The following is a 26,417-nucleotide window of genomic DNA, read 5'->3' as shown; positions in this document are numbered from 1 at the left end:
GGGTTTTCTCCTCAGTGCCCTGCTGCCAGGAGGAGCCTGCAGGGCAGAGCTGAGCACACAGCAGGTGGGATGGAGTCTGTGAGCATGGAGAGGGAGGAGATGTGGGGACAGAGAAAGGGGTCGTGGCCAAGAAGAGGTCCAGGCAGCAGAGACATGGGCAGGAATTAAGGGAGAACTGCTGCCAGAACTGCTGTGGGAGGAGGGATTCAGGCATTTCCCTGCCATCCCCTGCAGTGCAGGTGCATTCCCAGGAGCAGCCCCCTGGTCTCCTCACTCACACCTGCAGGGTTGCAGGCTGCCCTCCCGTAGGGCACAGCTCTCCCAGGGCATCTCTGTGTTTTGCAGGAGCCCTGTGGAGAAGACACCTCGGTGCTAAGGCCATTGAAATGCTGCTGGGTGGCTGCATGCGGGCAGCTGTCATGAGCCCTCTGTGCCCCTGGTTGGGAGGGCAGAGCTGAGATCCTCCTCAGGTACGATGAGATGGGGTGAGGGTTTGGAGATTTGCACTGGGAAACTGGCTTCCTCTGCTCCCAGCAGTGGCCTCTTTCTTTTGGGGGGAACACCCGAGTGCGATAGTCCTCCCGGTGGAAGAGCTGCCAGCACAGGGCAGCTGAGAGCAGGGCTGATGGACAGAGTGGCTGTCCTCACTCTGCACTAAGGGACAGTCCCTGTGCCCAGTCTCAGCACCCACAAGGTTTCCCTTGCAGTGCAGCAGAAATGCCAGGCATTGCTGCATTCAAACCACTCCTCAGCTGTGCTGGGGCAAGTAGAACAGAAGGCATAAAACCAAACTCCCCACAGCTCTGCTCTGCAGTCAGGTGAATTGGGTGTGACAATGCTGAAAAACTCGTTGACATCACGACTGGATTTAATCTGAGATCACCCTGAGTTCCTGTTTCCTTATTGCTGTAGGGCAGGACTGACCCCTGCAGAGCCCCCAGCAGAGCCTCCTGCTGCCTGGGGCACCCTCAGCCAGCACCAACCAGAGCTCATCAAAGGTCTTCCTGAAAAGTGAAAGGCTCTTTGGGGGGGGTTCTATGATAACCTGGGTAGAATTTTCTTGAAGCAGTCAGCCCTAACTTCTCCCTTTCTTTGCCTCCTTGAACAGATCCTCATGGCCAGAGCGACAAAATGTCGAACGGCAGCTCCATCACCCAGTTCCTCCTCCTGGCATTTGCAGGCACACGGGAGCTGCAGCTCTTGCACTTCTGCCTCTTCCTGGGCATCTACCTGGCTGCCCTCCTGGGCAACGGCCTCATCATCACTGCTGTTGCCTGCGACCACCGCCTCCACACGCCCATGTACTTCCTCCTCCTCAACCTCTCTTTTCTTGACCTGGGCTGCATCTCCACCACTCTCCCCAAAGCCATGGCCAATTCCCTGTGGGCACTCGGGCCATTCTGTACTCTGGGTGTGCTGCCCAAGTCTTTCTGTTTGTCTTTTTCATTTCAGCTGAGTTGTATTTTCTCACCATCATGGCCTATGACCGCTACGTTGCCATTTGCAAACCCCTGCACTACGGGACCCTCCTGGGCAGCAGAGCTTGTGTCCACATGGCAGCAGCTGCCTGGGGCACTGGGTTCCTCTATGCTCTCCTGCACACGGCCAATACATTTTCACTACCCCTCTGTCACGGTAATGTTGTGAACCAGTTCTTCTGTGAAATCCCCCACATCCTCAAGCTCTCCTGCTCACACTCCTACCTCAGGGAAGTTGGGCTACCTCTGGTCAGTGTCTTTGTGGACTTTGTGTGTTTTGTTTTAATTGTGCTGTTTTATGTGCAGATCTTCAGGGCCGTGCTGAGGATCCCATCACAGCAGGGATGACACAAAGCCTTTTCCACGTGCCTCCCTCACCTGGCCGTGGTCTCCCTGTTTGTCAGCACTGGCATGTTTGCCTACCTGAAGCCCCCCCCTCCATCTCTTCCCCATCCCTGGATGTGGTGGTGGCAGTGCTGTACTCAGTGGTGCCTCCAGCAGTGAACCCCCTCATCCACAGCATGAGGAACAAAGAAATCAAGGGTGCCTTGTGGAAAGTTATCCAATGGGTGCTGTTTCTCTGACAATAACCTGCCTCCCCTCCTCTCCACATTTCCCAGAGTTTATCTTAGGCCATGAGTCTGATCGTTTCTCTCGTGATAATTCTAGTTAGAGATAAATTGCCTGGTTTATTCTCCTTCTGTGGACGTTCGATCTTATCATGTCTGACCCTTGCACAACACTCTGTCAATGTGGCCTGTCCGATAGCAGCTCTTCAATAAAAGGTCATCTCCTGGGCGCAGTGCCTGAAAGCTGGGCTCTTCCTCCACTGGTGCTTCCAAGAAAATGTCCGAGGAATTGGTCTTCTAAAGTTTCTGTTCTTCCTTCTCAGTTGTTTTGACGTTAACTGGTAACACTGAATTCCATTGGATCAAAAGTTCTGGTTTTAAAGGCTCTCTTCTTGGTGTCCAATGGCAGGGGAGATGCTCCATCAGCTCCCCATTATCTCCTCAGGTTGCTTCATGTACGACAGGACTGATGGCATGTACCAGACTCTCTGGAAATGAATTTGGATGGGTCAGGAGAGGAGGGGGACTTCCCACGTGCCCTGGGGTTGGAATGAATACAGACTCAGAAAGTGGAATACCCTCAGAGGTGAAGTTCCCCCTCAGTAAAGCAGTAAATCGAAGTATCCACGAAGAAGGACTCTGCAGTGCCATGGGAGTCAGTGGGGACTCAGCAGGCACAGGGAAGGGAGAGTGGAGAGCTGCAGAGCTGCCTGAGGAACCCCAGGGCCAGGACTCTGGTGCTGTCCTGGGGAGTCAGGCTGGTGGGAGCAGAGGAGGGGGCAAATTCATTCGGGGTTGGGGATCAACTAAAATAAGATTTTAGGAGAGCCAGAGAGTGCCTAGCCTCTGCTTCCTCATGTGGCCAGCACCAGCCGTGGGGCTGATGGGGAGCCTGAACCCTGCTGTCTGCCCCCCAGCAGCTGCTGTGGCCTTCAGCGGGGCTGGGGCTGTGGGGTGAGTGCCCAGAGCTCTGCTGCAGCCTGCGCTGGGCAGTGCCATGGAGCCAGCCCAGGCTGGGCTGCTCTGCTGGGCTGGGCTGAGCTGGGGAGAGGGCAGGGGAGGTGGGGAGAGGTGGGGAGGGGCTGGGCTGGGCTGGAAAGAGCCCGGGAGAGAAAACCACCAGTGCAGAGCTAAGGTGTGTGAGTGTGCAGGGTAGGGGCAGCCAGCACTCCCAGTGCAGAACCAGGTGTCATGGTGAAGGAAGGAAGGCATCAAAGGTGCAGAAGAGAGGGTCCTGGTCTGTGCCATGTGCCCTGAAACCCTGGGGAAGCTGCTGCAGGAAATTGTCCCAGACCAGTCCCACCCACCAGCCATTTCCGTCTCTGGCCATACATCCCAGCTCTGAGGAAGGACCTTTGCTGCATGGTCACCCCCATCCTCCTCTGGGGCTCAGTCATACCCAACTGCACAGCCATTATTAATAAAAAGGGATGCAGTTTCCTCCTCACAGCCATTACACACCAAACCCCACATCTCTTGCCACAGCTGGTTTCTCAGCCAAGCGTATTCTCAGACAGCTCCAGCTGGATCAGGTGCTCATGACCTTGTCATGACAAATACTGAATATTTCCATTGAGTGATATCCCAAGTCAGAGGATTTGTTTACATTCAGTTTATAGGCTAAAGCACCCCATGCCCTGCAGATATCTCATTGCCTTATCTCTGGCCAGAAACTTCCTTATTTCAATATCTATCGATTGCTGGTTATTATCCTGCCCAGTAATACAGTTACAAGACTGGTTTCACCTTCCTAAAAGCTTAGAATCATAGCATCATAGAATTGTTAAGGTTGAAAAGGACCTCAGAGATCTCCGAGCCCAACCTGTTAACCTAACAGCCTGGTCCACTTCTACACCATGTCCCTATGCACCACATCCACCCGTTTTTTGAATACTGTGCCTAACCACTCTCTGCGTGAAGAAATTTTTCCTAATATCAGATCTAAATCTCCCTGGGACAACTTGAGCCCATTTCCTCTTGTCCTATCCCTTGTTACTTGGCAAAGAGACCAACCCCCACCTCATTACAACCTCCTTTCAGGTAGTTGTAGAGAGCAATAAGGTCTCCCCTCAGCCTCCTCTTCTCCAAACTAAGCAACCCCAGCTCCCTCAGCCGCTCGTCATAGGACTTGTGCTCTAGACCCTTCACCAGCTTTGTTGCTCTACATTGGACATGCTCCAGCACATCGATGTCCTTCTTGGAGTCAGGGGCTCAACACTGAACACAGGATTCGAGGTGTGGGCTCACCACTGCCGAGTACAGGGGCACTATCACCTCCCTAGTCCTGCTGGCCACACTATTCCTGATACAAGCCAGGATGCCATTGGCCCTCTTGGCCACCTGAGCACACTGCTGGCTCATCTTCAGCCAGCTGTCAACCAACACCCCCAGGTCCTTTTCCGCCAGGCAGCTCTCCAGCCACTCCTCCCCCAGCCTGTAGTGTTGCATGGGGTTGTTGTGACGCAAGTGCAGGACCCAGCATGGAGCCTTGTTGAACCTCATACAGTCGGCCCCGGCCCATCGATCCAGCCTGTCCAGGTCCCTCTGCAGAGCCTTCCTACCCTCCAGCAGATCAACACTTCCACCCAACTTGGTGTCGTCTGCAATTGTCATAGGACAATTCAGGGTGGAATGGTCTTGTACTCAAGAGGTCTCTAGTTCTACCTTTGGCTCCAAGCAGGGCCAGCTCTGAGGTCTGAGCAGGTGGCTCCATAAATGTCAGCACCCCTGTACAAAGTCTGCCACCATTACAGAAATGGAGACGCGGCGTTTGACCAGCTCCTTGAACCCAGGAATGGGTATGCCATGCCTCCTGAGATTCCCAGGGACACCTAAGCTTTGTGTGCCGACAAGTGTGAGTCCTCCTTTGGTGTCCTGGCCAGTCTCCTGGCAAATGCGGTGCTTTAGGCTGTGGAGAGAATCAAAAGAATCTTTTTGACCAGGTTAGGTTCATTTTTCGTGCTGAAATGCAGGGCAGATGAAGAGCTTCCAGGCTCTCTGCTGCCCAGTTAGGACTTCAGAGACCAGAAATACAGGTAACAGTGTTGTGTCAGTGTCCAGCACATGGAAATGTTGGCTTCCTTTGTGCCTTTGCACTAATTTGGGATGTGTCCCTCAGCCGCCTTTGGCTAAAGAAGAAACAGCTGCCCTCTTTCACCCCCTCCTCCACAAAACAGGGAGAAAAGATAGGAAGCAGGGGTAATTTAAGGGCAATGCTGTCTAAGACGTGTAATATTTAAATGTAATATTTAAATGATAACAGAGAGCTAGCAGTGAGAGAAAAAGCACTGTTCTAAGAACTTCACGCCAGAAGCTAACTACTGAGCACTTATGGCTATTTTCTCAAGTCAAAATGAATGTTGGAATGAAATTAAAGTGCTTTAATTAATCATAATGAAGAATAAGAAGGAACTCCCTTACAGCACTGTGCTGTTCCTGTTATTATAGTGATAGTACCGCTCATTCCTTAAACAGCCTTGAGAGCTGCTTTATTTTTCTCATTTCCAAAGCTCCACCTACTCAGATCATCAAAGGACTACCTCAAATCTCTGCGACCCAAATGTCTCCAGCCTTCTCTCATCAAAGGTCTTTTACCCCAGGACACTTCTCACGATCACTTAAATATGCTGCCCAGTCTCTATTTTTCATCTGGGGGAAGTCAGGGTATTCCTTTGCAAAGCCTTCCCCACAAAAGCCTTTTCTACATGCTAATCCCACTGGTATCACCTCCTGCTGGGTACAGCTCCGTCCGCTTTCTGCAGAGCTCCATGGGATGGGCAGTTTTCCTGTTTCTTCTGCCCATTCACCTTCACAACCTTTTTGGATTGTCTGCGTATCAAACACATTTATCCCCCACAGTTTCAACCATTCCCAATTGTGCTCATGATTTTAAAAAGTTGCATAAAGAAAAGGAACAGGGGGATGTCTGGAGCGATGGCGTTTGTCTTCCCAAGTCACCGTTACGCGTGATGGAGGCCTGCTTTCTTGGAGATGGCTGAACACCTGCCTGCCGATGGGAAGGAGGGAATGAATTCCTTGCTTTGCTTTGCTTGCACACACGGTTTTTGCTTTACCTATTAAACTGTCTTTATCTCAACCCTCAGTTTTCTCTACTTTTACCCTTCTGATTCTCTCTCCCATCCCACCGGGGGAGGTAGTGAGTGAGCGACTGTGTGGTGCTTAGTTGCTGGCTGGGGTTAAACCACGACAAACAGAAACTCCAGAGGTCTCAGGGCCCCTGTTCCAGTGCTGGACTGGCCCCGTGGTGATTTTTTTTTTCTTTTTATTCTTTATGTCAAGTTAGTCAAGCATTACACAGCTCAGTACAAGACATCATAGCAGGGGAAGATGACCTTCATGTCTTTTAACTTTTTTAAGCTGATTCCACACGGGGACACTGTAGATAGTCTGTGGCATCTAGCAAGTGTTTTCTCAAGCCTGAGGGCAGTCATCTCTTCATCAGTTGTGTCACCCTCTGGGCCCTACTGACTACTGACCATGCTTTGACTCTTTTCCCTTGAATGTTACGTTGGTCAGATGCAGCTTGAAGTAGCTATTGGCATCACACTCTTGAGGGGCACTGAAGGTGCCCTAGAGTACAAAGATATCATGGTGGGGCATGGCGTAACAGGAATGCCTCAGGAGACCTCTCCCCTTCTTGAGCAGGATGAAAGCCAGGCTGGACACATGGTTTTGTCTGAGCAAATATGGGATGCTTTGTTCAGGCAAGCACATAACCCAGTGGGACTTTTGGTACTGCTTGGGACTATTTTACATCCTCGGTAGCATCACTTTGTCCATAGGAGTCTCCTCAAGGCAATTCTCACTTCCTTATTCCTCAGGCTATAGATGACAGGGTTAAACATGGGGGTCACAATTGTGTAAAACAGGGCAAGGTATTTGTCGGTGTCTACCGAATCCCTTGACCGTCGCTTTAAGTAGACGACTGTGGCCGAGCCATAGAAGAGCGTCACCACCCCGAGGTGTGACGAGCAGGTGGAATAGGCTTTGTGTCTGCCCCGACCTGAAGGCATTTTCAGAATTGCCCTAATAATTTGAATGTAAGAAGTACCTATGAAGGAGAAGGGAAGGATTGCGAAGAGCAGGATGATGGTGTACAGCATCACTTGGCTCCAGCACGTGTCTGCACAGGCCAGTTCCAGCAGAGGGGGGACATCGCAGAAAAAGTGATGGAGGTCATGGGATGCACAGAAGGGCAAAGTGAACACCTGGTAGGTCTGTCCTACTTGCACTGGTACGACAGCCACCCAGGACCCCACCACCAGTCTGATGCAGAGACCCCTGCTCATGACGAGGGTGTAGTGCAGGGGGTCACATATGGCTATGCAGCGGTCGTAGGCCATGGCAGCCAGGAGAAGGCATTCAATGCTGCCCAGCAAAACCAGGCAATACAGCTGGGCAGCACAGCCCAGGAAGGAGATCCTGCCATCCGCCCGCAGGAAACCCACCCGCATTTTTGGCAGAGTGACTGATGTGTAGCAGATCTCCAGGATGGACAAGTTCCTCAGGAAGAAATACATGGGGCTGTGGAGGCTTGAGTCCACCACCGTGATGAGTGCAATCAGGCTGTTCCCTGTGAGGAGCATGAGGTATATGACCAGGAATACTGTGAAGCACAGGCCCTGCAGGCCGGAGTGGTCAGAAAATCCCAGAAGAAAGAATCCGGATCCAACGGTGTGATTCTCCGAGCCTTTTCTTTGGGGCATTTTCCCTAGACAGAGCAATCCAAACAACAGGCTCTTAGAGGATGCTAATGGCTTGTCCACCATCCCACGCACTTCAAGCCCAGAGAAAGCCTATGAACATCAGCATGCACGTGATTGCAGGATTAGGCGAGCTGGACCAAGATCTGCCTGAATATTTGGAAATCTAACATGGTTTGCTTGCTGCAGGGGGAGGGTTAAAAAGAGGAAAGAACAGAATCCTTCAGCCTGAATGACTGGGATTTTTTAATATGGGTAAAAGAAACTTGACTTTCTTTTTCAGAGTTGATTTTCTTAAACAGAATACCTGGTGAGAGATGAGAAAAAAAAGAAAGAAAAAGGATAAGTACTCACCCCTTTAAGAACAGTCTTGCTTATGTTCCTTGTCCAGATCTTGTAAGAGCTGCATTGAATGTAAGAACACAAAGAAGAAATAGGGTGAAAAGGAGGAAAGGGATGAAAAGGGGAAGACAAAGCAAGGCAAGGCCAGGCAAGGAGAGGCAATCAAAAGAAAGCGAGGCAAGGCCTGACTTGATTCTTAGATCTCAACGAGAGAGACTCATCCCAGCTCTCCTCACATGTAAGAGCTCATCCCCTGAAGCCGTGTCTGCACACAAACATCTTGGAGACTATTTGAGACCTGAATCATTACTTTTTACATGGCGAAGGGTGAATCCCATCAGAAGTACAACAGGCTTCTGTCTGCCAATGAATCGAGTGACACTGATGCATCCAGGGGACATTTGAACAAGACGGATAAGCAGCAGTTTATGCATAAATCTCAAGGTTTTGGGGTGCTAAAAGACATCTTTATGCAAGCAATCAAACTGCTTGATGCACTTTTCAGTTATGCAGAGAAGAAAGTGATTAAAATTCGGCAATCTCCTTACGATATCCAATTTTCCGGAGCAGGTCAGGCTTTTATAACTTCTGAATGAGCCCTGAATAATTCAGCATTCCTGAACTTGCTGCTCTGTTGCTTGGATTTCTGACAGCTCAGAAATCCAGCCGAGGGCCCATTCGCTCTGACCCCAACCCTGCAATGCTTCCCACTCCCCTGCAAGCCCACACAGAAGCAGAGCGATGCTCTTGCTGCCTGGGGAACTGAGCCTTCCCTTGGCATTTCCCACCTTCCCAGAGCATAAAGACTTCGTGCTGGGCACACTTGAGGGATGGGAGCTACAAGCAAGCAGTGCTGCAAGAGCAGGTTGCTGCTTCTGCAGAAGAGACTCAGCTGAAGGATGTTTTATATTCTCAGCTTGACATGGGGAAAGAATACCCTCTTCCAGGCAGAGGACTGAGGATGCTGGCCATGTCTATCACTACCTCCCTTTGAGGAGTCTTCTTCAGCTCGGGTGTACTGAAGATGAGAACAGCAGGTCAGAAAACATGTGATAAAAGCATTCAGATTAGCCAAGTGAAAAACACAGGGCGGTTTTCTCCAGAGAAAAATCCAAATTCACAGAAACACATGGTCCTAACGGTGTGATCCTTTTCCCAAGGTGTTCCTGCCTTTTTCCTGTGAGTTTTTTCCATCTCATAGAGGTGCCATTCAAAATTTCCAAGATAAAATTAGGGTTTGCATGAGTGAAAAGTCACCATGATTGTTTTCTAATCTACCTACTTTTTCGTATAAATGTGCAGAAAAATAAAATACTTCTCTGATACCCACATTTATTTTAAATTAAGGCTTTCACTCAAAGCAACCATTTACCTGCAGGTTACCCACATACCAGCATTTCCTGCTTGTTTCAAAATGTCCTCAAACATACAGCCTGTTCTTTTTAACTCTCCGATGTCTCAGTGCTTCACAAGATCATGGGTGCAGCATGGTTCAGGCTAGCTTTGCTCATGGGAAACCGCCAGAGTACTTCTTAGATGGTGACTATCTCATGGGCGGCACTTTTCAAAGCTGAAGGAAGCTCATTTCCATGCCCAACCAAGCTGGACAGATGCCTGCAGCTGCTTCTGGCGGTGTCTGTGCTGCCACACTATCTCAGCATTTCAGGGCATGCCAAAAGGGATTTACTGTTGCCAGGAGCCAAGAGGCAGGAACACCCTCCTCAGTCCATGGTGCTGCAGGAGGCAGTGGTGACCTCTTTTTCTCTCCTCCATTCCCCTCAAAACCACCTGGCCATGGCTCTCCGGACACGTCTCTGTCACTCTCACCTGGTTATGAGACAGTTAGGAAGCAGCCTCAGGAGAGAAGGTGGGGATGCTGGTGCTGCCACTGCTCCTCCCTGGACACCCACGGCACCAGGAACTATTTTAGAAAGACTGTCAGAATCACAGGCGCCAGCCTGACAAGCAACTTCCACCATAACTATAGGCCTTTAGAAAGAGAAAAACTGAGACATGAGGTTTAGCTGCTCAAAGGACAAGTGCTAATCTTGTGGGAGGAAAACCAAAAAATACAAAAAAGGCAAGCAGGGAAGCAGAACGTAAGCCTTTTCAGTCTGTGCTTAACTTCACTGTGCAGCAACAGAAAAGGCTTCCCTGTACCTCCACCTCTCTGGGTCCCAACCCGTGCCTGAGGCCCATGTTATCCTCAAGACGGAGGTGGCCCTGAGAGGTTGAACTCTGACTGCTTGTGGTGTCTGCATGCTGGTTCACATCCAGAAAGAGCTTGGAGAGGAAGCTTGGGTTTGGGGCATCTGCATGGGAAGGAAAAAAGGACTGTGTCATGGCACTATGCTGCAAATCTCTGTATCTGTACAGAATAATTTGGCCCCAATGCCTCAGGAATGGTTGACTGAGTCTGACCTAGGTAGACTTGGTGGCTTTATAGCCAATAGCACAAATAACCCCTCCAGAGGAAAGGATCTCCCACCACTGTGTGAGGTAAATGCAGTCCCTGATTCCTTGCTCTGAAACCCGACATGTGACTCAACAGCCTCCAGTCTGTCCTTTCGGGTTACCCAACAAAGTCAGGATTAAGAGAAGAAGATCATCTCCCACCTGGACCAAAGGACCCAATGGTCAGAAAGGCTATGAAGTGCTGTGGCTTGGACAAATCCAGGCACTGCAGGGTGCCTTCCTCCTGTCAGAGCTGTAGGATTGTAAATATGGAGAGAGACCAGGGTCAGCAGAGCTACTCCAGGAGAAATATCCCACCCAAAGCCTGATTATCTACATACCTAAGCTCTGATTAGAGCCCAACAGAGAAACAATGGATATGGTATATGAGAAATACAAAATGGTTCGTCTGACCTGAGTCTGATTTGGGTGACACACAGTGGTGCCCACAGCCACGGTGCCTCCAGTTCATGAGGAAGCAGAGGGCAGCTGCTCATGCTGCCAGGCCTTGAACCAGCACTGACAGGATGATACCAGGATGCTCGTCTGTCCATCCCATCTACCCAAATTATCTTTTCTTTCTAATGCTGTTACCATAGTCATCATTGCCTGAGACGATATTACAGATGTTGTTACACAGGTGCTGTTTGCCTTGCAAGATGCTTCAGGATACCTGTTAGGTTAGTCAGGGGTTGGGTTCAGGTTTGAGATAGAATTAGAGTTAGGGTTAGGGTAAGAGTTAGAGTTAGAGTTAGGGTTAGATTAAGAGTTACAGTTAGAGTAACGGTTACACATGGTTTAGAGTTAGGTTGTGGGCAGTGTTTGGTTAGGGTTAGGGTTAGGGCTAGAGTTGAGGTTTATGATTGGGGTACGTCTAGTTTTGGGTAATGGTTAGGGTAAGGTTTAAGGTAAAAGGGTTAGTTCAGGGTTAGGTTAGGAAGCATTTGTCTTCCCAAGTTACCAAGAATGTTCCCCCTTCCTTCCCCCAGCTTTTTTTTGCTGAACATGATATCACATGGTATGGGATACCCCTTTGGTCAGTTGGGGTCCACTGTCCCAGCTCTGTGCCCTCCCAGATTCTTGTGCACCCCCAGCCTACTCGCTGGTGGGGTGGGATGAGAAGCAGAAAAGGCCTTCACAATGTGCAGGCACTGCTCAGCAACAGCTAAAACATCCCTGTGTGATCAACATTGTTTTGGTCACAAATCCAAAGCATGGCCCCATACGGCTGCTATGAAGAATCATAGAACCCTAGAATGCTTTGGGATGGAAGGGACCTTTAAAGGCCATCCAGTCCATCCTCCCTGCAACTGGCAGGGACATCTTCAATCAGATCAGGTTGCTCAGAGCCCCATCCAGCCTGGCCTTGAATGTTTCCAAGGATGGCACATCTACCACCTCTCTGGGCAACCCCTTCCAGTGTTTCACCACCCACATTGTAAAAGGTTTCTTCCTTATATCTAGTCTGAATCTACCCTCTTTTAGTTTAAAACCATTATCCCTTGTCCCTGGATGCCATCCCGTCCCTCAGGCGTGTCAACTGCACCACTCAGCTTGGTGTCATCTGCAAACTTGCTGAGGGTGCACTCGATCCCACTGTCTATGTCATTGATGAAGACCTTGAACAGCATTGGCCCCAGTATGGACCCCTGAGGGACACCACTCGTCACTGATCATCTGGACATCGAGCCATTGACCACTACCCTCTGGAGGTGACCATCCAGCCAATTCCTTATCCAGCGAACAGTCCACCCATCAAATCCATAGCCTTCCAATTTAGAGAAAAGGAGATTGTGGGGGACCATGTCAAAGGCCTTAAAGAAGTCCAGATAGATGACAGCCGTAGCTCTTCCCTCATCCACTGATGTAGTCACTCCATCACAGAGGCGACTAGGTTGGACAGGCAAGACTTGCCCTTGGTGAAGCCGTGCTGGCTCTCCCAAATCACCTCCCTGTCCTCCATGTGCCTTAGCATAGCTTCTAGGGGGATCTGTTCCGTGATCTTCCCAGGCACAGAGGGGAGGCTGACAGGTCAGTAGCTCCCAGGGTCCTTTGTACCCTTTTTACAAATGGCTGCAATATTCCCCTTTTTCCAGTCCCCAGGGACTTCACCTGACTGCCATGACTCTTCAAATATCATGGAGAGTGGCTTAGCAAGTACATCAGCCAATTCCCTCAGGACTCTGGGATGCATCTCATCAGGACCCATAGACTTATGTACCTTCAGGCTCCTCAGGTGGTCACGAACCTGATCTTCTCTTACAGTGGGAGGACCTCTGACCCCCCAATCCCCATCAAATGACCCTTCGACTCGGGAGGTGTGAGGAGAGAGGTTGCCAGTGAAGACTGAGGCAAAGAAGTTGTTGAGTACCTCAGCCTTCACCTCGGCTGTTGTTACCGGCTCGCCACTTCTGCTCATTAGAGGGGGTCCGCTTTCCTTAACCTTCTTTTTCTGGTTAATGTACCTGTAGAAGCCGTTGTTATTCTTCGCATCCCTCACCAGGTTCAGCTCCAGCCGAGCCTTGGCCTTCCAGATCCCATCCTTACACAACCGGGCAGCATCCCTGTACTATTCCCAAGCTACCAGTCCCTTCTTCCACTGTCTGTGCAATCTCTTCTTGCCGTTTAGTTTGACCCCGCAGGTCATGGCTCAGCCATGCCGGCCTCTTCCCTCCCTTGCCCGATTTCCTGCACCTGGGGACTGAGATCTCTTGTGCCCTATGGAAAGCATCCTTGAAGACCTGCCAGCTCTGTTCTGCTCCTAAGGCCCCTGAGGATGATTTCCCAGGGGTCCTGTTGTTTAACTCCTTGAAGAGCTGGAATTTTGCTTTCCTAAAGTTCAGGGTCCTGACTATACTCTTCACCTGACCCTTATGTCTCCGGACTGTGAACCAGTGCATGATCACTGCAGCCGAGGCTGCCTCCAATCCAGACATCACCAATGAGTTCACTTACATTGGTGACCACCAGGTCCAGTACTGCATCCCCTCTGGTACGGCTGTCTATTACCTGGCTTAGGAAATTGTCCTCCAACAACATGGGTTGGCCCCTGCAGTACCTGGAGGTCCCCACTGGAGCAGATATTATCACTGCAACCCATGGAAGACCCCACACTGGAGCAGGCGGAAGTGCCCTGAAGAGGGGTTTAACCCCACTGACAGCCCGTGCTGGAGCAGGCTCCTGGGAGGAACTACAGCCTGTGGAGAGGAACCCACACAGAAGCAGGTTTTCTGGTAAGACTTGTGACCCTGTGGGGGACCCGTGCTGGAGCAAGTCTGTTCCTGAAGGACTGCACCCCGGGGAAAGGACCCATGCTGGAGCAGTTTGTGAAGAACTGCAGCTCATGGGAGGGACCCATGCCGGAGAGGTTCATGAAGGACTGGATCCCGCAGGAGGGACCCCACGCTGGAGCAGGGGAAGAGCGTGAGGAGGAAGGAGCGGCAGAGACAAAGCATTATCAGCTGATTGCAGCCTGCATTCACCATCCCCCTGTGCTGCTTGGGGGAAGGAGGGAAAGAAGTCAGGAGTGAGGCTGAGCCTGGGAAGAAGGGAGGGGTGGGGGTAAGGGGTTTTGAGATTTGTTCTTATTTCTCATTATTCTGTTCTGTTTAATTGGCAATCAATTCATTTCAGTTCTCCAGGTTGAGTCTATTTTGCCCATGACAGTAACAAGGGAGTGATCACCTTGTCCTTATCTCGACTCATGAGCATTTTGTCATATTTTCTGCCTTGTCCTGGTGAGGAAGGGGAGTGACAGAGCGGCTTGGTGGGCACCTGGCGGACAGCCAAGGTCAGCCCACCACACACCCTTGCTGGCTCTTCTAATCCTCAGTGACAAAGCTAATCCTACCCATTGTCCGTCCCATACGGGAGCTCCTGACATCTGACCTGGTCCTTCGCAAAGGAGGCATCCTCCCCTCCTCATCTGCCCTGCTACTCTTTCTGGCAGAGCCTGTCTCCCTCCATTGCAGCACCCCAGGTGAGCAAGCTGTCCCACCACATCTAATTTAATCCACAAAATTCACAGGGCTGTGAGGGTCCAGTTTCTCCTGTCTGTTCCCCTGCTCCTCCTGCCTGCGCATGTTTGGGCTGTGGCACCGACTTGTTCCAGGAAAACATGGGAGCAAGGGCCCAAGACCCAACGTATGGAAAGGCTTTGCTTCAGGGCACAGACGTGCCGGAGTGTTTGGCAGATGGCAAGGTAAGGAGGAGATGAGGTGCCCACAAAGAGAGCAAACCCTGATGTCTCCAAGGGCAGAGGAGCAGGGCTGGGCAATGACACCTGGCCCAGAGAGGGCTTTGGTGTTTCTGCATGAACTCTGCAGAGCTGTGGGGCTTGCAAGACAAACTGCAGGGAGGAAGGGGGGCTTCAGAGAAAGTCTCTGGGGGTAACAGACTTTGATCCAGCCACTCTGTGAACATGATTGTCATCTTCCCTCTTCATAGCATCAGGCAGGTGAGTAGAGATTAAGAGAGAGAATGGCCAAGGGCTGAGCACACAGGCAGAGGGGAGGGCATCAGAACAGTTAAAGGAAAAACAGTTAAAGGAAAAACAAAGGTACTGTGTGGCCACTGCTGAATTTAGTAAGAGCAGGTGTAGATAGATGTGAGATTCTGTCTGTCTGCTTTGCCTCAGTCTTCCCCAGCAATGTCTCCCAGGCCTCTGTGACTCAGGGCAGGACTCTGGAGAGAATCAACCAGCAGCACATGGGGATCAAGTTGGGGATCACTTGAGCAAACTCGACCCTTCCCAGTCTATGGGACAGGAGGGGCAGCATCGCAGGGAGCTGAGTGAGCAGGCCAATGGCACAGCCAGGCCACTCTCCATCATCTTTAGAAGGTCATGGAGACTGTGCCTACTCCCTGATGACTCACAGCATCTAAACATTGCACGCACCTTTTTAAAATGCCCAGAGGATGAGCAGGGGAATGAAAGGCTGTGCCCCAGGTTGTGTTCACTTGTATCCCATTTCTGGGTGTCTGAAAGAGAAGGGGACTGGATTTACCCAGGGGAGCTTGTCTCACCATCCTCTTTTCTTTCTGTGATGAAAGGACAGGATTGCTGGACCCAGGGAGAGCAGTGGTTGTCTTTTAACCTGGAAGTCAGTGAACTTTTCAACATCACCCACCTGCTCCAATATTCTTGTGTCCAAGTTAGGATATTCTGGTGTGCCTGGCTGGATAAGTAGATGGTAAATAACCAGATGGATGGTCAGGCTCAGAGGAACGTGGTCAATGTGTGGTACTCTGCCTGGAGGCATCTAGCTAGTAGGGTCCTGCAGGGGTTTGTGCTGCAACCTGTATCATATAATGTGTTTTTAATGACCCAGAGGAGAAAAGAGAGTGCTTTTTCATAACATTTGTAGAAGACAACACATTGAGGAGAGCAGACACTACAGTGGAGGGCAGGGTGGCCATCACAAAGGACAAAGACAAGTTGGAGTAAGGGGCCAATAGGAACCTCAGGATAGCCAATAAGTTGTGCCCTTGAGGTCGACTAAGCCCATGACACAACATGGGCCAGGGACTGCCCAGGTGGGCAGCAGCTCTGTGGAAAGGCTTTGGTGGTCCTTGGGTTGCATTAGGCAAAAGAGGAGCAATCAGGAAAGAAGGCCAACAGCATCCTGGGCTGTAGGAGCCGGAGCACAGCCAGTCTGCTCAGCACTTTTCACACCATATCCAGAACATTTTCCTAGGTTTTGACATCTCACACTGCCAGAGAGACCTCAACATACTGGAACCAGCTCAGTGGAGGGCTACCAAGGTCAGTAGGATAGGAGAACTTTTATTGTAAGAAGAGGCTTAGAGAGCTGGGCTTGTTCAGACAGGAGATAAGAGGATCTTGTGGGAAACATGCAGCAGCATTGCAGGGTTCCCAGGAAGACGGAGTCAGGCTCATGTCCATGACACAAGGACAAGAGGCAATGGGCTGAAAGAAGAGAGGGTCAGGCTAGACAGAGGGAGAAACTTTCCCAGCATAAGGATAGTCAAGTGGTGGAAGCTGTTTCCCAGGGAGCGTGCACTGGCTCTGTCCTGGACTGTGACCAAGATGTGTTTGGATAAAGGCCTGAGTACTCTGTCTGAGCCTGCTTTGAGCAGGAGGTTGGTCCAGACACCTCCCGAGGTCCCTTCCAGCCTGAATGATGCTGTCCTTCCTTCCCCTTCATGTTTTCCAATTCGGGAGAGCTCTCAGGTTCTCCCTGACCCCAGGAGTCATTCACATCAGGTTCAGGGCTGCTTCACAGGTGTCCCCAAACAGCCCTCACCACATCCTTTGCTTCCCTTTTCATCTGCCCAAAGCCAACTTCTCTTTTATTATCCTTATACTGTCCAAAGTAACAGCCAGCCATCTTAATCCTTTCAGATTCAGTTGCTCAAGAAATGTCAGCATCCATGTACAGATTCTACAAATGAGTCAGGCATTGAAGCCATCACTGCAGAAACAGAGGCGAGGCACGTGACCAGCTCCATGAACCCAGGAGTCAGTACACCTGAACTTGAAGTGCAGAGAAGTGTAAATCCTCTTTAGGTGTCCAGGACACAGGGAGAAGAGAGCATGTTTCAGTTTCCCAAATGCCATGGCAGTGCCCAAACCATCCTTTCCTTGGCCTCTGACATCCCGTTTCTTGAGATGCAAACCTGGTGAGTCTCCTGCTGATAATGCATCAATAAGCCTTCAGGTGCTTCTGTGATTTCCCTAAAAGCAGCAGGCTCTCTCTTTCTCTTCTCCATCAGCTGTATTCACTAGGCCTTCACTCACTCTACTGGCAGTTGCCTCATGTTCATCCCCACATTGCCTTACAGAGATCCGGGTGTCTCCTCAATTTGATGTTTAAACCCAGGCCCACAGAGCTCCATGAGAAGCCAAGGCTTGCAGAGACAGCACAGGACCAGTGATGAGTGGTGTTCCTCAGGGGTCAGTCTTGGGACTGGCGCTGTTTAACATCTTTGTCAGTGACTTGGACAGTGGGATTGAGTGCACCCTCAGCAAGTTTGCTGATGACACCAAGCTGTGTGGTGCAGTCAACACGCTGGTGGGAAGGGATGCCATCCAGAGGGACCTTGACAGGCTGGAGAGTTGGGCCCATGCGAACTTCATGAAGTTCAACAAGGCCATGTGCAAGGTCCTGTACATGTTCGGGGCAATCCCAAGCAGAAATACAGGCTGCGCTGAGAATGGATTGAGAGCAGCCCTGAGGAGAAGGACTTGGGGGTGTTGGTTAATCAGAAACTCAACATGACCTGGCAATGTAGTCTTGCAGCCCAGAAGGCCAACCGTATCCTGGGCTGCTTCAAAAGAAGTGTGACCAGCAGGGCGAGGGAGGTGATTCTGCCCCTCTACTCCACTCTTGTGAGGCCCCGCCTCGAGTACTGCATTCTGGTCTGGGGTCCCCAATAGAAGACGGACATGGACGTGTTGGAGTGAGTCCAGAGGAGGGCCATGAAGGTGATCAGAGGGCTGGAGCAGCTCTCCTATGAAGACAGGCTGAGAGAGTTGGGGTTGTTCAGCCTGGAGAAGAGAAGGCTCTGGGGGCAGCTTCTAGCAGCCTTCCAGTACCTGAAGGGGGCCTGTAAGAAAGCTCGAGAAGGACTTTTTATAAGGACATGTAGTGCTAGGACAAGGCGTAATGGTTTTAAAGTGAAAGAGGGTAGGTTTAGATTAGATACAAGGAAGAAATTCTTCTGTATGAGGGTGGTGAGGCACTAGAAGAGGTTGCCCAGGGAAGCTGTGGATGCCCCCTCCCTGGAAGTGTTCAAGGACAGCTTGGATGGGGCCTTGAGCAACCTGGTACAGAGGTGCTGCGCTGCACGTACAGCCTGGCCTTCACGCCTGTGCTGTGCTGCACAGATCCCTTGGCCACAGGACAACCTCAGCAGCTCATTGTCCCAAGGCGCCTGCAGGCAGCTCCCACTCAGTACCAGCCCTTACGCCTCCTGCATGGCCTTGCCTGTACCTAACAGTGCAGCAAGGAGTTCTCATGAGAACATCCTTTCTCTTTCACTGTAGGAATGAAGAACAGAGTTGTTTTCTTGTAAGCAAAGCTAAGAGCAGCTTGAATGACCAAAACAGCAGACTGTCTTCTATGGGCAGGGTCTGCAGGGCATGCTGTGTGGGGGTCAGAGGCCTGTTCAGTGCTACACCACTTGGGGATCCCACCATCTAAAGGCGCCTAAGATTATCTGCATGATTCTCTCCTTACAGGGCTAGTGCTAATGAACAGCATTTTACAAGATCCCTCACAGCGTCCGAGTGCCTTTCTTACTGGAATTACAATGAACCAGTGCCTCCAGTGAAAAACACTCTCTCAGCACCCTTGGGTGCAGCCCCTCTGGTCCCATGGACTGGTAAGGGTGTAGTTTGCTCAAGTAACCCCTGCCTTGATCCTCATCCACTGCTGGTTGCTCTCCTCCAGAGTTCTGCCCTGGCTGGCTGGGGTGGAGTTCATTGTCTTCATAGCAGCCCAGAGGGTTCCATGTTTTGGATTTGTGACCAAAACTCTTTTAGCTATTGCTGAACAGTGCTTAAACAACATGAAGACCTTCTCTGTTTCTCATGCTGCCCTTCCAATGAGTGGGCTGTACCGTGGTCTTCTGGTCAGGATCACTGCTCAGGTTTCCCTGTGAGAAGTCTGCGCTCCACCCTGGTGCCACAGCTGAGCTGCTGCGGCCAAATTGTGCACAGCCAGGAGGAGGTGGATCGCAGGCAGGAGGAGCTGGACCCCCGTGGCTTGTCACACAACTGTGACGGTTTGGGATGAAATGAGATGTGGTGGGACAGCTTGCTCGTGTGGGGTTCTGCAATGGAGGAAAACAGGCTCTGCTGGAGAGACTGGCAGAGAGGATGAGTCTGGGGGATGCTCCCTGTGTTGAGCAGATGCCCCCTGTGTTCTCCTCCATTGGAGGAGGACAGCCAGCAGTGGATGGGGATCGACTCAAGGGTTTCTGGAGCAAACTCAAGCACCGTTACAGAAATGGAGATGGGTCATGTGAGCAGATACCTGAACACAAGTATTGGTAGGCCCTGACCCCTGAGATTCCACTTTTTGGTCCAGAGGAATATGATGGCCCTTGAGAAGTCCTGGAATATCTCCTGACCCATGTGGTGGTTTAGGCTGTGGGGGGAATCCAAACAGCACCTCTGACTGGAGTAATTTCACCTTCAATGCTGACGTACAGGGCAGATGGAGGGAATTCACACCTTCCAGGCACTCTGTGAAAGTGTTAGGTCTTCAGAGATGCAATATGGAGAAAATGGTGTTGTGTCAGTGTCCATCACATAAAAATTTGGCCTGCTTTGTGCTTTTGCCGAGTTTGGGATCTGCCCCTTGACATTTTTCAGTAAAACATTAAACTCCTCACACACACACACACTTGAAAGAAGGATGAAAGACAGACACAAGTGAATTAAGGGCAACATTGTCTGACAGGTATTACCATGAAATGGTAAGAAAGGGTTAGCAATGAGAGAAAAAGCAGTGTTCTAAACACTTCATGCCAGAATCTAAATACTCTTAAGTTAGAGCTATCTTGTGAATTCAGAATGAATGACAAAAATAAAATGAAAGAAATTAAATTTATCATCATGAAGAAGAAGAGGAAATTTTAGAGCATTGTACTGTTACTGCTTTTAATGAAAACAGAAATAAGTCTGTAATGTGGCCGCTACGCCCCCAGCCAGTCACTCACTCACTCTTCTCTCCTGAGGGGTTGGGAGAGAATCGGAATGGCAAAGTGAGAAGAACTCATGGGTCAAGATGAGGAGACTTGAACAGGTAAAGCAAAAGCTGTGCCCACAAGCAAAGCAAAATCAGGAATACATTAGCTCCTTCCCATCGTCAGGCAGGTGTTTAGTCACTTCCAGGAAAGCAGGGCTCCATCATGAGTAACAATTACCTGGGAAGAGAAATGCCAAAACTCCAAATGTCTTCCTCCTTCTTCCCCCAGCTTTTATTGCTGAGCATGATATCATATGGTGTGGGACATCCCTTTGGTCAGTTGGAGTCAGCTGTCCTGGTTGTTTCCCCTCCCAACTTGTAGCCAAAACCCCAGCCCACTCATTGGAAGGGCAGCGTGAGAAACAGAGAAGGTCTTCCTGTTTAAGCACTGTTCAGCAATAGCTAAAAGAGTTTTGGTCACAAATCCAAAACATGGAACCCTCCGGGCTGCTATGAAGACAATGAACTCCACCCCAGCCAGCCAGAGCAGGCTGGCCTTTTTGGGAGGTGTGAGAATGAGAACAGTGAAGAATTTGAGAGGGGGAAAAGGGAAGCAGTAACTTAAAGATGAGGCCAGGGATGGCCTCGGGACTGTTTGGGGTGCCTGTGCTGCTGCCTTGTACCTGATGTGAATTATTTCCACAGTCAGAGGGAACCTGAGGGCTTTCCCTCATGTTGAGGACACGGAGGGTGAGGAATGAAAGTGTCATTCAGGCTGGAAGGGACCTGGCTAGATAGCTGTAGAAAACATCCTGGTCAAAGCAGGGTCATACCAGGTTGCTCATTGTTTTATCCAGATGAGTGTGAGAAACTTCCAGGGATGGAGAGTGCACACGCTCTGGGAAATGGCTTCCATGTCTGGCTGTCCTCATGTTGCAAAAGTTTCTCCCTATATTGAGACTGACCCCCTCGTGTTTCAGCTCATTGTCTCCTGTGCTCCTGCCTTGCACCACAGTGTCTTCTTGGGAGCCTCACCGTAGGCAATGCAAGTCTGCTCCATCCTCCCCACAAAGCCCTCCATTCTCCCAGGTGAACAAGCCCAGCTCCCTCAGCCTCTCCTAACAGGACCAGTGCTCCAACCTTGACCATCTCTGTGGCCCTCCACTGAAATTTGTGGATCCTCCAGCTTGCCAATGTCTCTCTGGCATTGCGGGCAACCAAAACCTGGGCAAGTATTCTGGATGTGGTGTTACAAGTGCTGAGCAGAGGGAGAGAATCACTTGCCCTGGCTGTGCTCCTGCTCACACAGCCCAGGATGGTGTTGGCCATCTTTGCCGATGGCTCATCTTTTGCCTAATGGAACCCAAAGACCAGCAGACCCTTTCCTGTGGAGCTGCTACCCGCCTAGACACTCCCTGTCCTAGGACATTTCAGGGCCTACATCCACATCAGGAGCAGGACTTTGGTGGAATCTTTACTGGATATCATGAGGTTTCTATGTCCTTTGGGATGGCAGCCCTGCCCTCCAGCCCTGCCCTGCTCTCCTCACTGGGATGTCTTCTACAAATGTATATCAAAAAGTACTCCCTCCTATCCTCCAGGTCATTTAAAAGATGTGAAACAGGGCAGGTTGCAAGCTAGACCCCTGCAGGACCCTACTAGCTAGATGCCTCCAGGCAGAGCACCACACATGTACCGCACTCCTCCAAGCCCAACTGCTCTCCAGCAGGGTTTTTCCTCAATGACATATCCACCCATGCAGCCCATACTGTCCTAACTTGGACACCAGAAATTTCTGGAGGGATGATGCTGAAACCTTGATGACTTCCAGGTAAAAGACCATCTCTGCTCTCCCCGCATCCAGCAATCGTGTCCTTTCATCACAGAAAGCAAAGAGGATGGTGAGATACAAGCTCCCCTGGGTAAACCCAGTCCCCTTCTCTTTCAGACACCCAGAAATGGGATTCGAGTGGACATGCGCTGGGGCACAGCCTTTCATTTCCCTGCTCATCATTTGGGCATTCTGGAAAGGTGTATGCATTGTAGAGGTGCTGCCAGTGATCAGGGAGTTCCCAGAGTCTTCGTGACCTATCAAAGATGCTGGAGAGTGGCCTGGCTGTGCCATTGGCCTGCTCACTCAGCTCCCTGGGATCCCACTGCTCCAGTCCCATGCACTGGTAAAAGATTGTTTGCTCAAGTGATCCCCGACTTGATCCCCATCCACTGCTAGTTGACCTCCTCCAGAGTCCCGCCCTGAGTCACAGAGGCCTCGGAGACCTTGCTGGGGAAGACTGAGGCAAAGAGGACACAGAGAATCTCACATCTATCTACACCTGCTCTTCCTAAATTCAGCAGCGGCCACACAGGATCTTTGTTTTTCCTTCAACTGTTCCTGAAGCAGAAAACACTCCTTATGGTGCCCTTCAATTGCCTTTCAAGTTTAGACTGAGTTTTAATTTGGACTATCGCTAGTCTTTTAGGATGCTGTCCCTGAAGAGCAGCTGTCCTGAGCTCTGCCACCACGCCTTTGCAGTTTACTCCATCAGCATCACAGCTCTGTATCTGACTTTAACATACCGCTCATTCTGTCTGTGCCCCTGGCTGAAAGCACTGCTGCACATTTGGGCTGAAGCAACACAGCTGTGGAACCAGTGGAGCTCACATTTGCCATAAGGAACCCTGGTACCAAGCGTCCAAGACCCCGTGGGTGCAAAGGCTTTGCTTCAGAGCAGAGACAAGGCATTGACAAGAGAGCTGCATGTCTTTCTAGCCCCAGGTCTAAGGACCCAGGATGAAATGCCTCAATTCACTCAACGGAACATATCCTCCCAGCTTGGAGAAATTAGATCCTTCCCTGTGACCTTCCTGGGTGTCCTAAGGATGGGACAAAAAAGTGATTCTCATGCCCAAGTATTTTTCTGATAGGAGTAATGACCCTGATGGAAGTAAGTATCTCTCCCCGCAGCTGAGGGAGGGAACATGAGTGATGCCTTCAGCCTGTTTCACAGCAGGTTCCCCTGGAGCCCCAGGGACACCTGGAGGGAGCCCAGAGGGGCAGAGAAAGTGGTGCCTTGGGCTGGGCCTCTGCTGCTGAGCTGGGCTGGGCTCCTGGCATGGAGGGAGCTGCTGGCAAGTGGGCAGCCCTGCAGAGAGACAGCTCTGCCCAGGAGCAGCTCCTCTGCAAAGGGCAGCAGGGCTGAGGGCACTGCCTGCAGGCACCGAGGGGAGATCTGCAAGGCTCAGAGAGCTTAAAGGCTTCTCCAAAGGATTGCTGCAAGGGTGTGCATCCAAGGGTGGCCAGGGCTGTCCTTCAGAGCAGGGTCCCTGCACCCCAGGGGGCTGTGTGCTGGGGCAGGGACTCTGCCACCTGCCAGGGTCAGCACTCAGCCCTCCCAGGGAGCTCCGCACAGCTCTATGAGAAGAAGCTGTGGGTGGAAGGAGGCACCACTGGCAGGGCAGGGCAGGGTCCTTCTGCTGTTAAGAGGGTGCTGCATGGGACCGCAGCTCACAGATTGAGCTCGTGCCCAGGTCATTTCCAAGGGGACATTTCATGAGTCCATTCAGGGTAGGGCTTTCCTGCTTGAGTCTCTGCTTTCCTCAATTTGTGCTTCCACTTTTCTCTGGCTCGGCTTGGTGGGAATGGAAACACAGTTGTGTGCTTTAGAGAAAGGGCTGAGACTCCTAAGCCATCACACTGAGGTTTACTGGGAACTTCAGCAAGTGCCTTCACCCCCACCAGCCCACAGATAACACCAGCATCACCTTTCCAGGTTCATCAGGGTTTCTGCGACCTGTTCTTTAACACCTGCGCACACAGAGCAGCTGCAGGGTGTGCTGTGCCCTGAGGGTGACTGCCCTGCACTGTCACCGGGAGGTGGTGTGCAGTGCTGGGTAAGCGAAAGGCTTTCCTGAGTGCCCCCTGTCTCTCTCCTTGCCTCCCTCAGCTGCTCTTGGTGTTGCTGTCAGGCTCTCTGGGAATGGAAGTTTCAGCTGCAGAGTCAGGCACTGATCTTGTGGGTCCTCCCATTTGGGTGTGTTTATGGCAATGAGGTGTCCCAGCTTTCCTCTAACCTGTGACGTTCTGGGCAATGAAGTCTGTGAGGCTCGGGAATGAGCTGACCCTCCCTTAACCAGATGCCATCATTAGCACAGCTGGCTATCTCCTTGGGGTGTCCTTCCAGGCTGTGAGCTGCCTTCCAGGATGCAAACCTGCCCTATAGCACCTTTATGTTATCTGAAGGCCCCATGGAGAAGTGCAGAGATGCTACAACAGAGAAAATGCTGTTGGGTTTGTGAAATGAGCCATGTGTGTCCTAGGCTAAATGTGGGGTGTTGAGACCTTGAGAAAGGGTGAGACATTTAGTGGTCTGCAGTGGATCCCTCAGCTCTCAGCAGTGTCCGGTGGCTTTTCAGGGTAAAGTGGGAGTGTGATCACCCTCCACCTCAGAAAGATGCAAGCCCAGGGCAGCTGGGAACAAGATGGATAAAAAGACTGGCTCTCCTCACTCTACACTAAGCCACAGGCAACCCTCTTGCCTTGTAGGACTCCCTGTGTTCTCCCTAAGGGCAGCACAAATGCTGAGGCTTTCTGACATCCAAACACAATCCCCAGGGGAGATGGAGGGAAGCTGTAAAACTAACCTCTCCAACTGCCTTCTGCCATCCACATTCCTTAGCACTGGGAGTGCAGATGCTGACAGGCCCTTCTGTGCTGGGAGCAGTTTCATTTGACAAAGTCCAACACCAGCACTGGACCCTGCACCCACCATTCTCATGAACTCTGCTGTAGAGCAGGGCTGACTCCTCGGCAGCCAGTGGGAGGAGCCCCTGCTCCTCATGGCACATTCAGCCAGCACCAACCTGAGCTCCAGGCACGGAGCTGAAGGAAGGTCTGCTAGAAAAGGAAAAGGGTGGGTGCGTGTGTCAGGGAGAGGGTCCAGGGAATATCGCTTTGATTTTGCTCAGAGAAGTTCATCCTAACTTGTCGCTGCCTTTTCCTCCTTGGACAGCGCCCCATGCCCAGAGGAAGGACATGTCCAACAGCAGCTCCATCACAGAGTTCCTCCTCCTGGCATTCACAGACACACGGGAGCTGCAGCTCTTGCACTTCTGGCTCTTCCTGGCCATCTACCTGGCTGCCCTCCTGAGCAACGGCCTCATCATTACTGCCATAGCCTGTGACCACCGCCTCCACACCCCCATGTACTTCTTCCTCTTTGCATTTTTTATTTCAGCAGAATTGTGTCTCCTCACCATCATGGCCTATGACCGCTACGTTGCCATCTGCAAAGCCCTGCACTACGGGACCCTCCTGGGCAGCAGAACTTGTGTCCACATGGCAGCAGCTGCCTGGGGCACTGGGTTTCTCAATTCTCTCCTGCACACTGCCAATACATTTTCCCTCCCCCTCTGCCAAGGCAATGCTGTGGACCAGTTCTTCTGTGAAATCCCCCACATCCTCAAGCTCTCCTGCTCACACTCCTACCTCAGGGAGGTGGGGCTTCTTGTGGTTAGTGTCTTTGTGGGTGTCGGGTGTTTTGTTTTCATTGTGCTGTCTTATGTGCAGATCTTCAGGGCCGTGCTGAGGATCCCATCACAGCAGGGACGCCACAAAGCCTTTTCCACGTGCCTCCCTCACCTGGCCGTGGTCTCCCTCTTTATCAGCATTGTCATGTTTGCCTACCTGAAGCCCCCCTCCATCTCCTCCCCATCCCTGGATGTGGTGGTGGCAGTGCTGTTCTCAGTGGTGCCTCCAGCAGTGAACCCCCTCATCTACAGCCTGAGGAACCAGGAGCTCAAAGATGCAGTGTGGAAAATGACGACTGGATGTTTTTCTGAAGCAATTAACTGTCCATTTTCTTATGCATATCACTTATAATGTATCTCATTACAGGCTCAACCTGTCTTTTGGAGGTTTGGTGGTTGTGGTATTTTTTTTTTTTTTTTTACTCATTTTTACTTGTGATAATGTTGTGCACAAAGAACTGTCATTTTTCATACCATATCTAATTCACTATCTACCTTTCCAGCGTTACCCAGAGCCTTGAAATGAGAGCCATGTTCTCTGTGCATTTAAAAAATAAAGGACCCTGCAGCGACTTTTTTGTCTGAGACTTTCCTTTTTCTGAGACTTTCTCTGGAGCTGCACAGCACTGTCTGTGTGGTGACGTGGAGGGGGAAAGAGTCTCAGCACAG

General features: G+C 51.0%; 1 protein-coding gene and 1 pseudogene across 2 annotated transcripts; one reads left to right on the top strand and one right to left on the bottom strand.

The window, feature by feature from the left end:
* The first annotated feature begins 1,131 nt into the window (after window positions 1-1,131).
* LOC309601265 (olfactory receptor 14A16-like) lies at window positions 1,132-26,100 on the top strand (annotated as a pseudogene). The gene is made up of 2 exons: window positions 1,132-1,891; window positions 25,887-26,100. The product of its transcript is annotated as an olfactory receptor 14A16-like (transcript).
* Window positions 6,835-7,773, bottom strand: LOC309601296 (olfactory receptor 10AG1-like; the record flags this gene model as incomplete). Its single annotated transcript, XM_082334249.1, has 1 exon — window positions 6,835-7,773. One exon carries the CDS (start codon window positions 7,771-7,773, stop codon window positions 6,835-6,837), a length of 939 nt encoding a protein of 312 aa, XP_082190375.1.
* Window positions 26,101-26,417: the final 317 nt, after the last annotated feature.

The sequence above is a fragment of the Platalea leucorodia genome (genome assembly GCF_965183815.1).
Source record: "Platalea leucorodia genome assembly, chromosome: 30".
Lineage (NCBI taxonomy): Eukaryota > Metazoa > Chordata > Aves > Pelecaniformes > Threskiornithidae > Platalea > Platalea leucorodia.
Note: the sequence above shows the minus strand (reverse complement) of the source record. Positions and strands in the feature narration are given on the sequence as shown.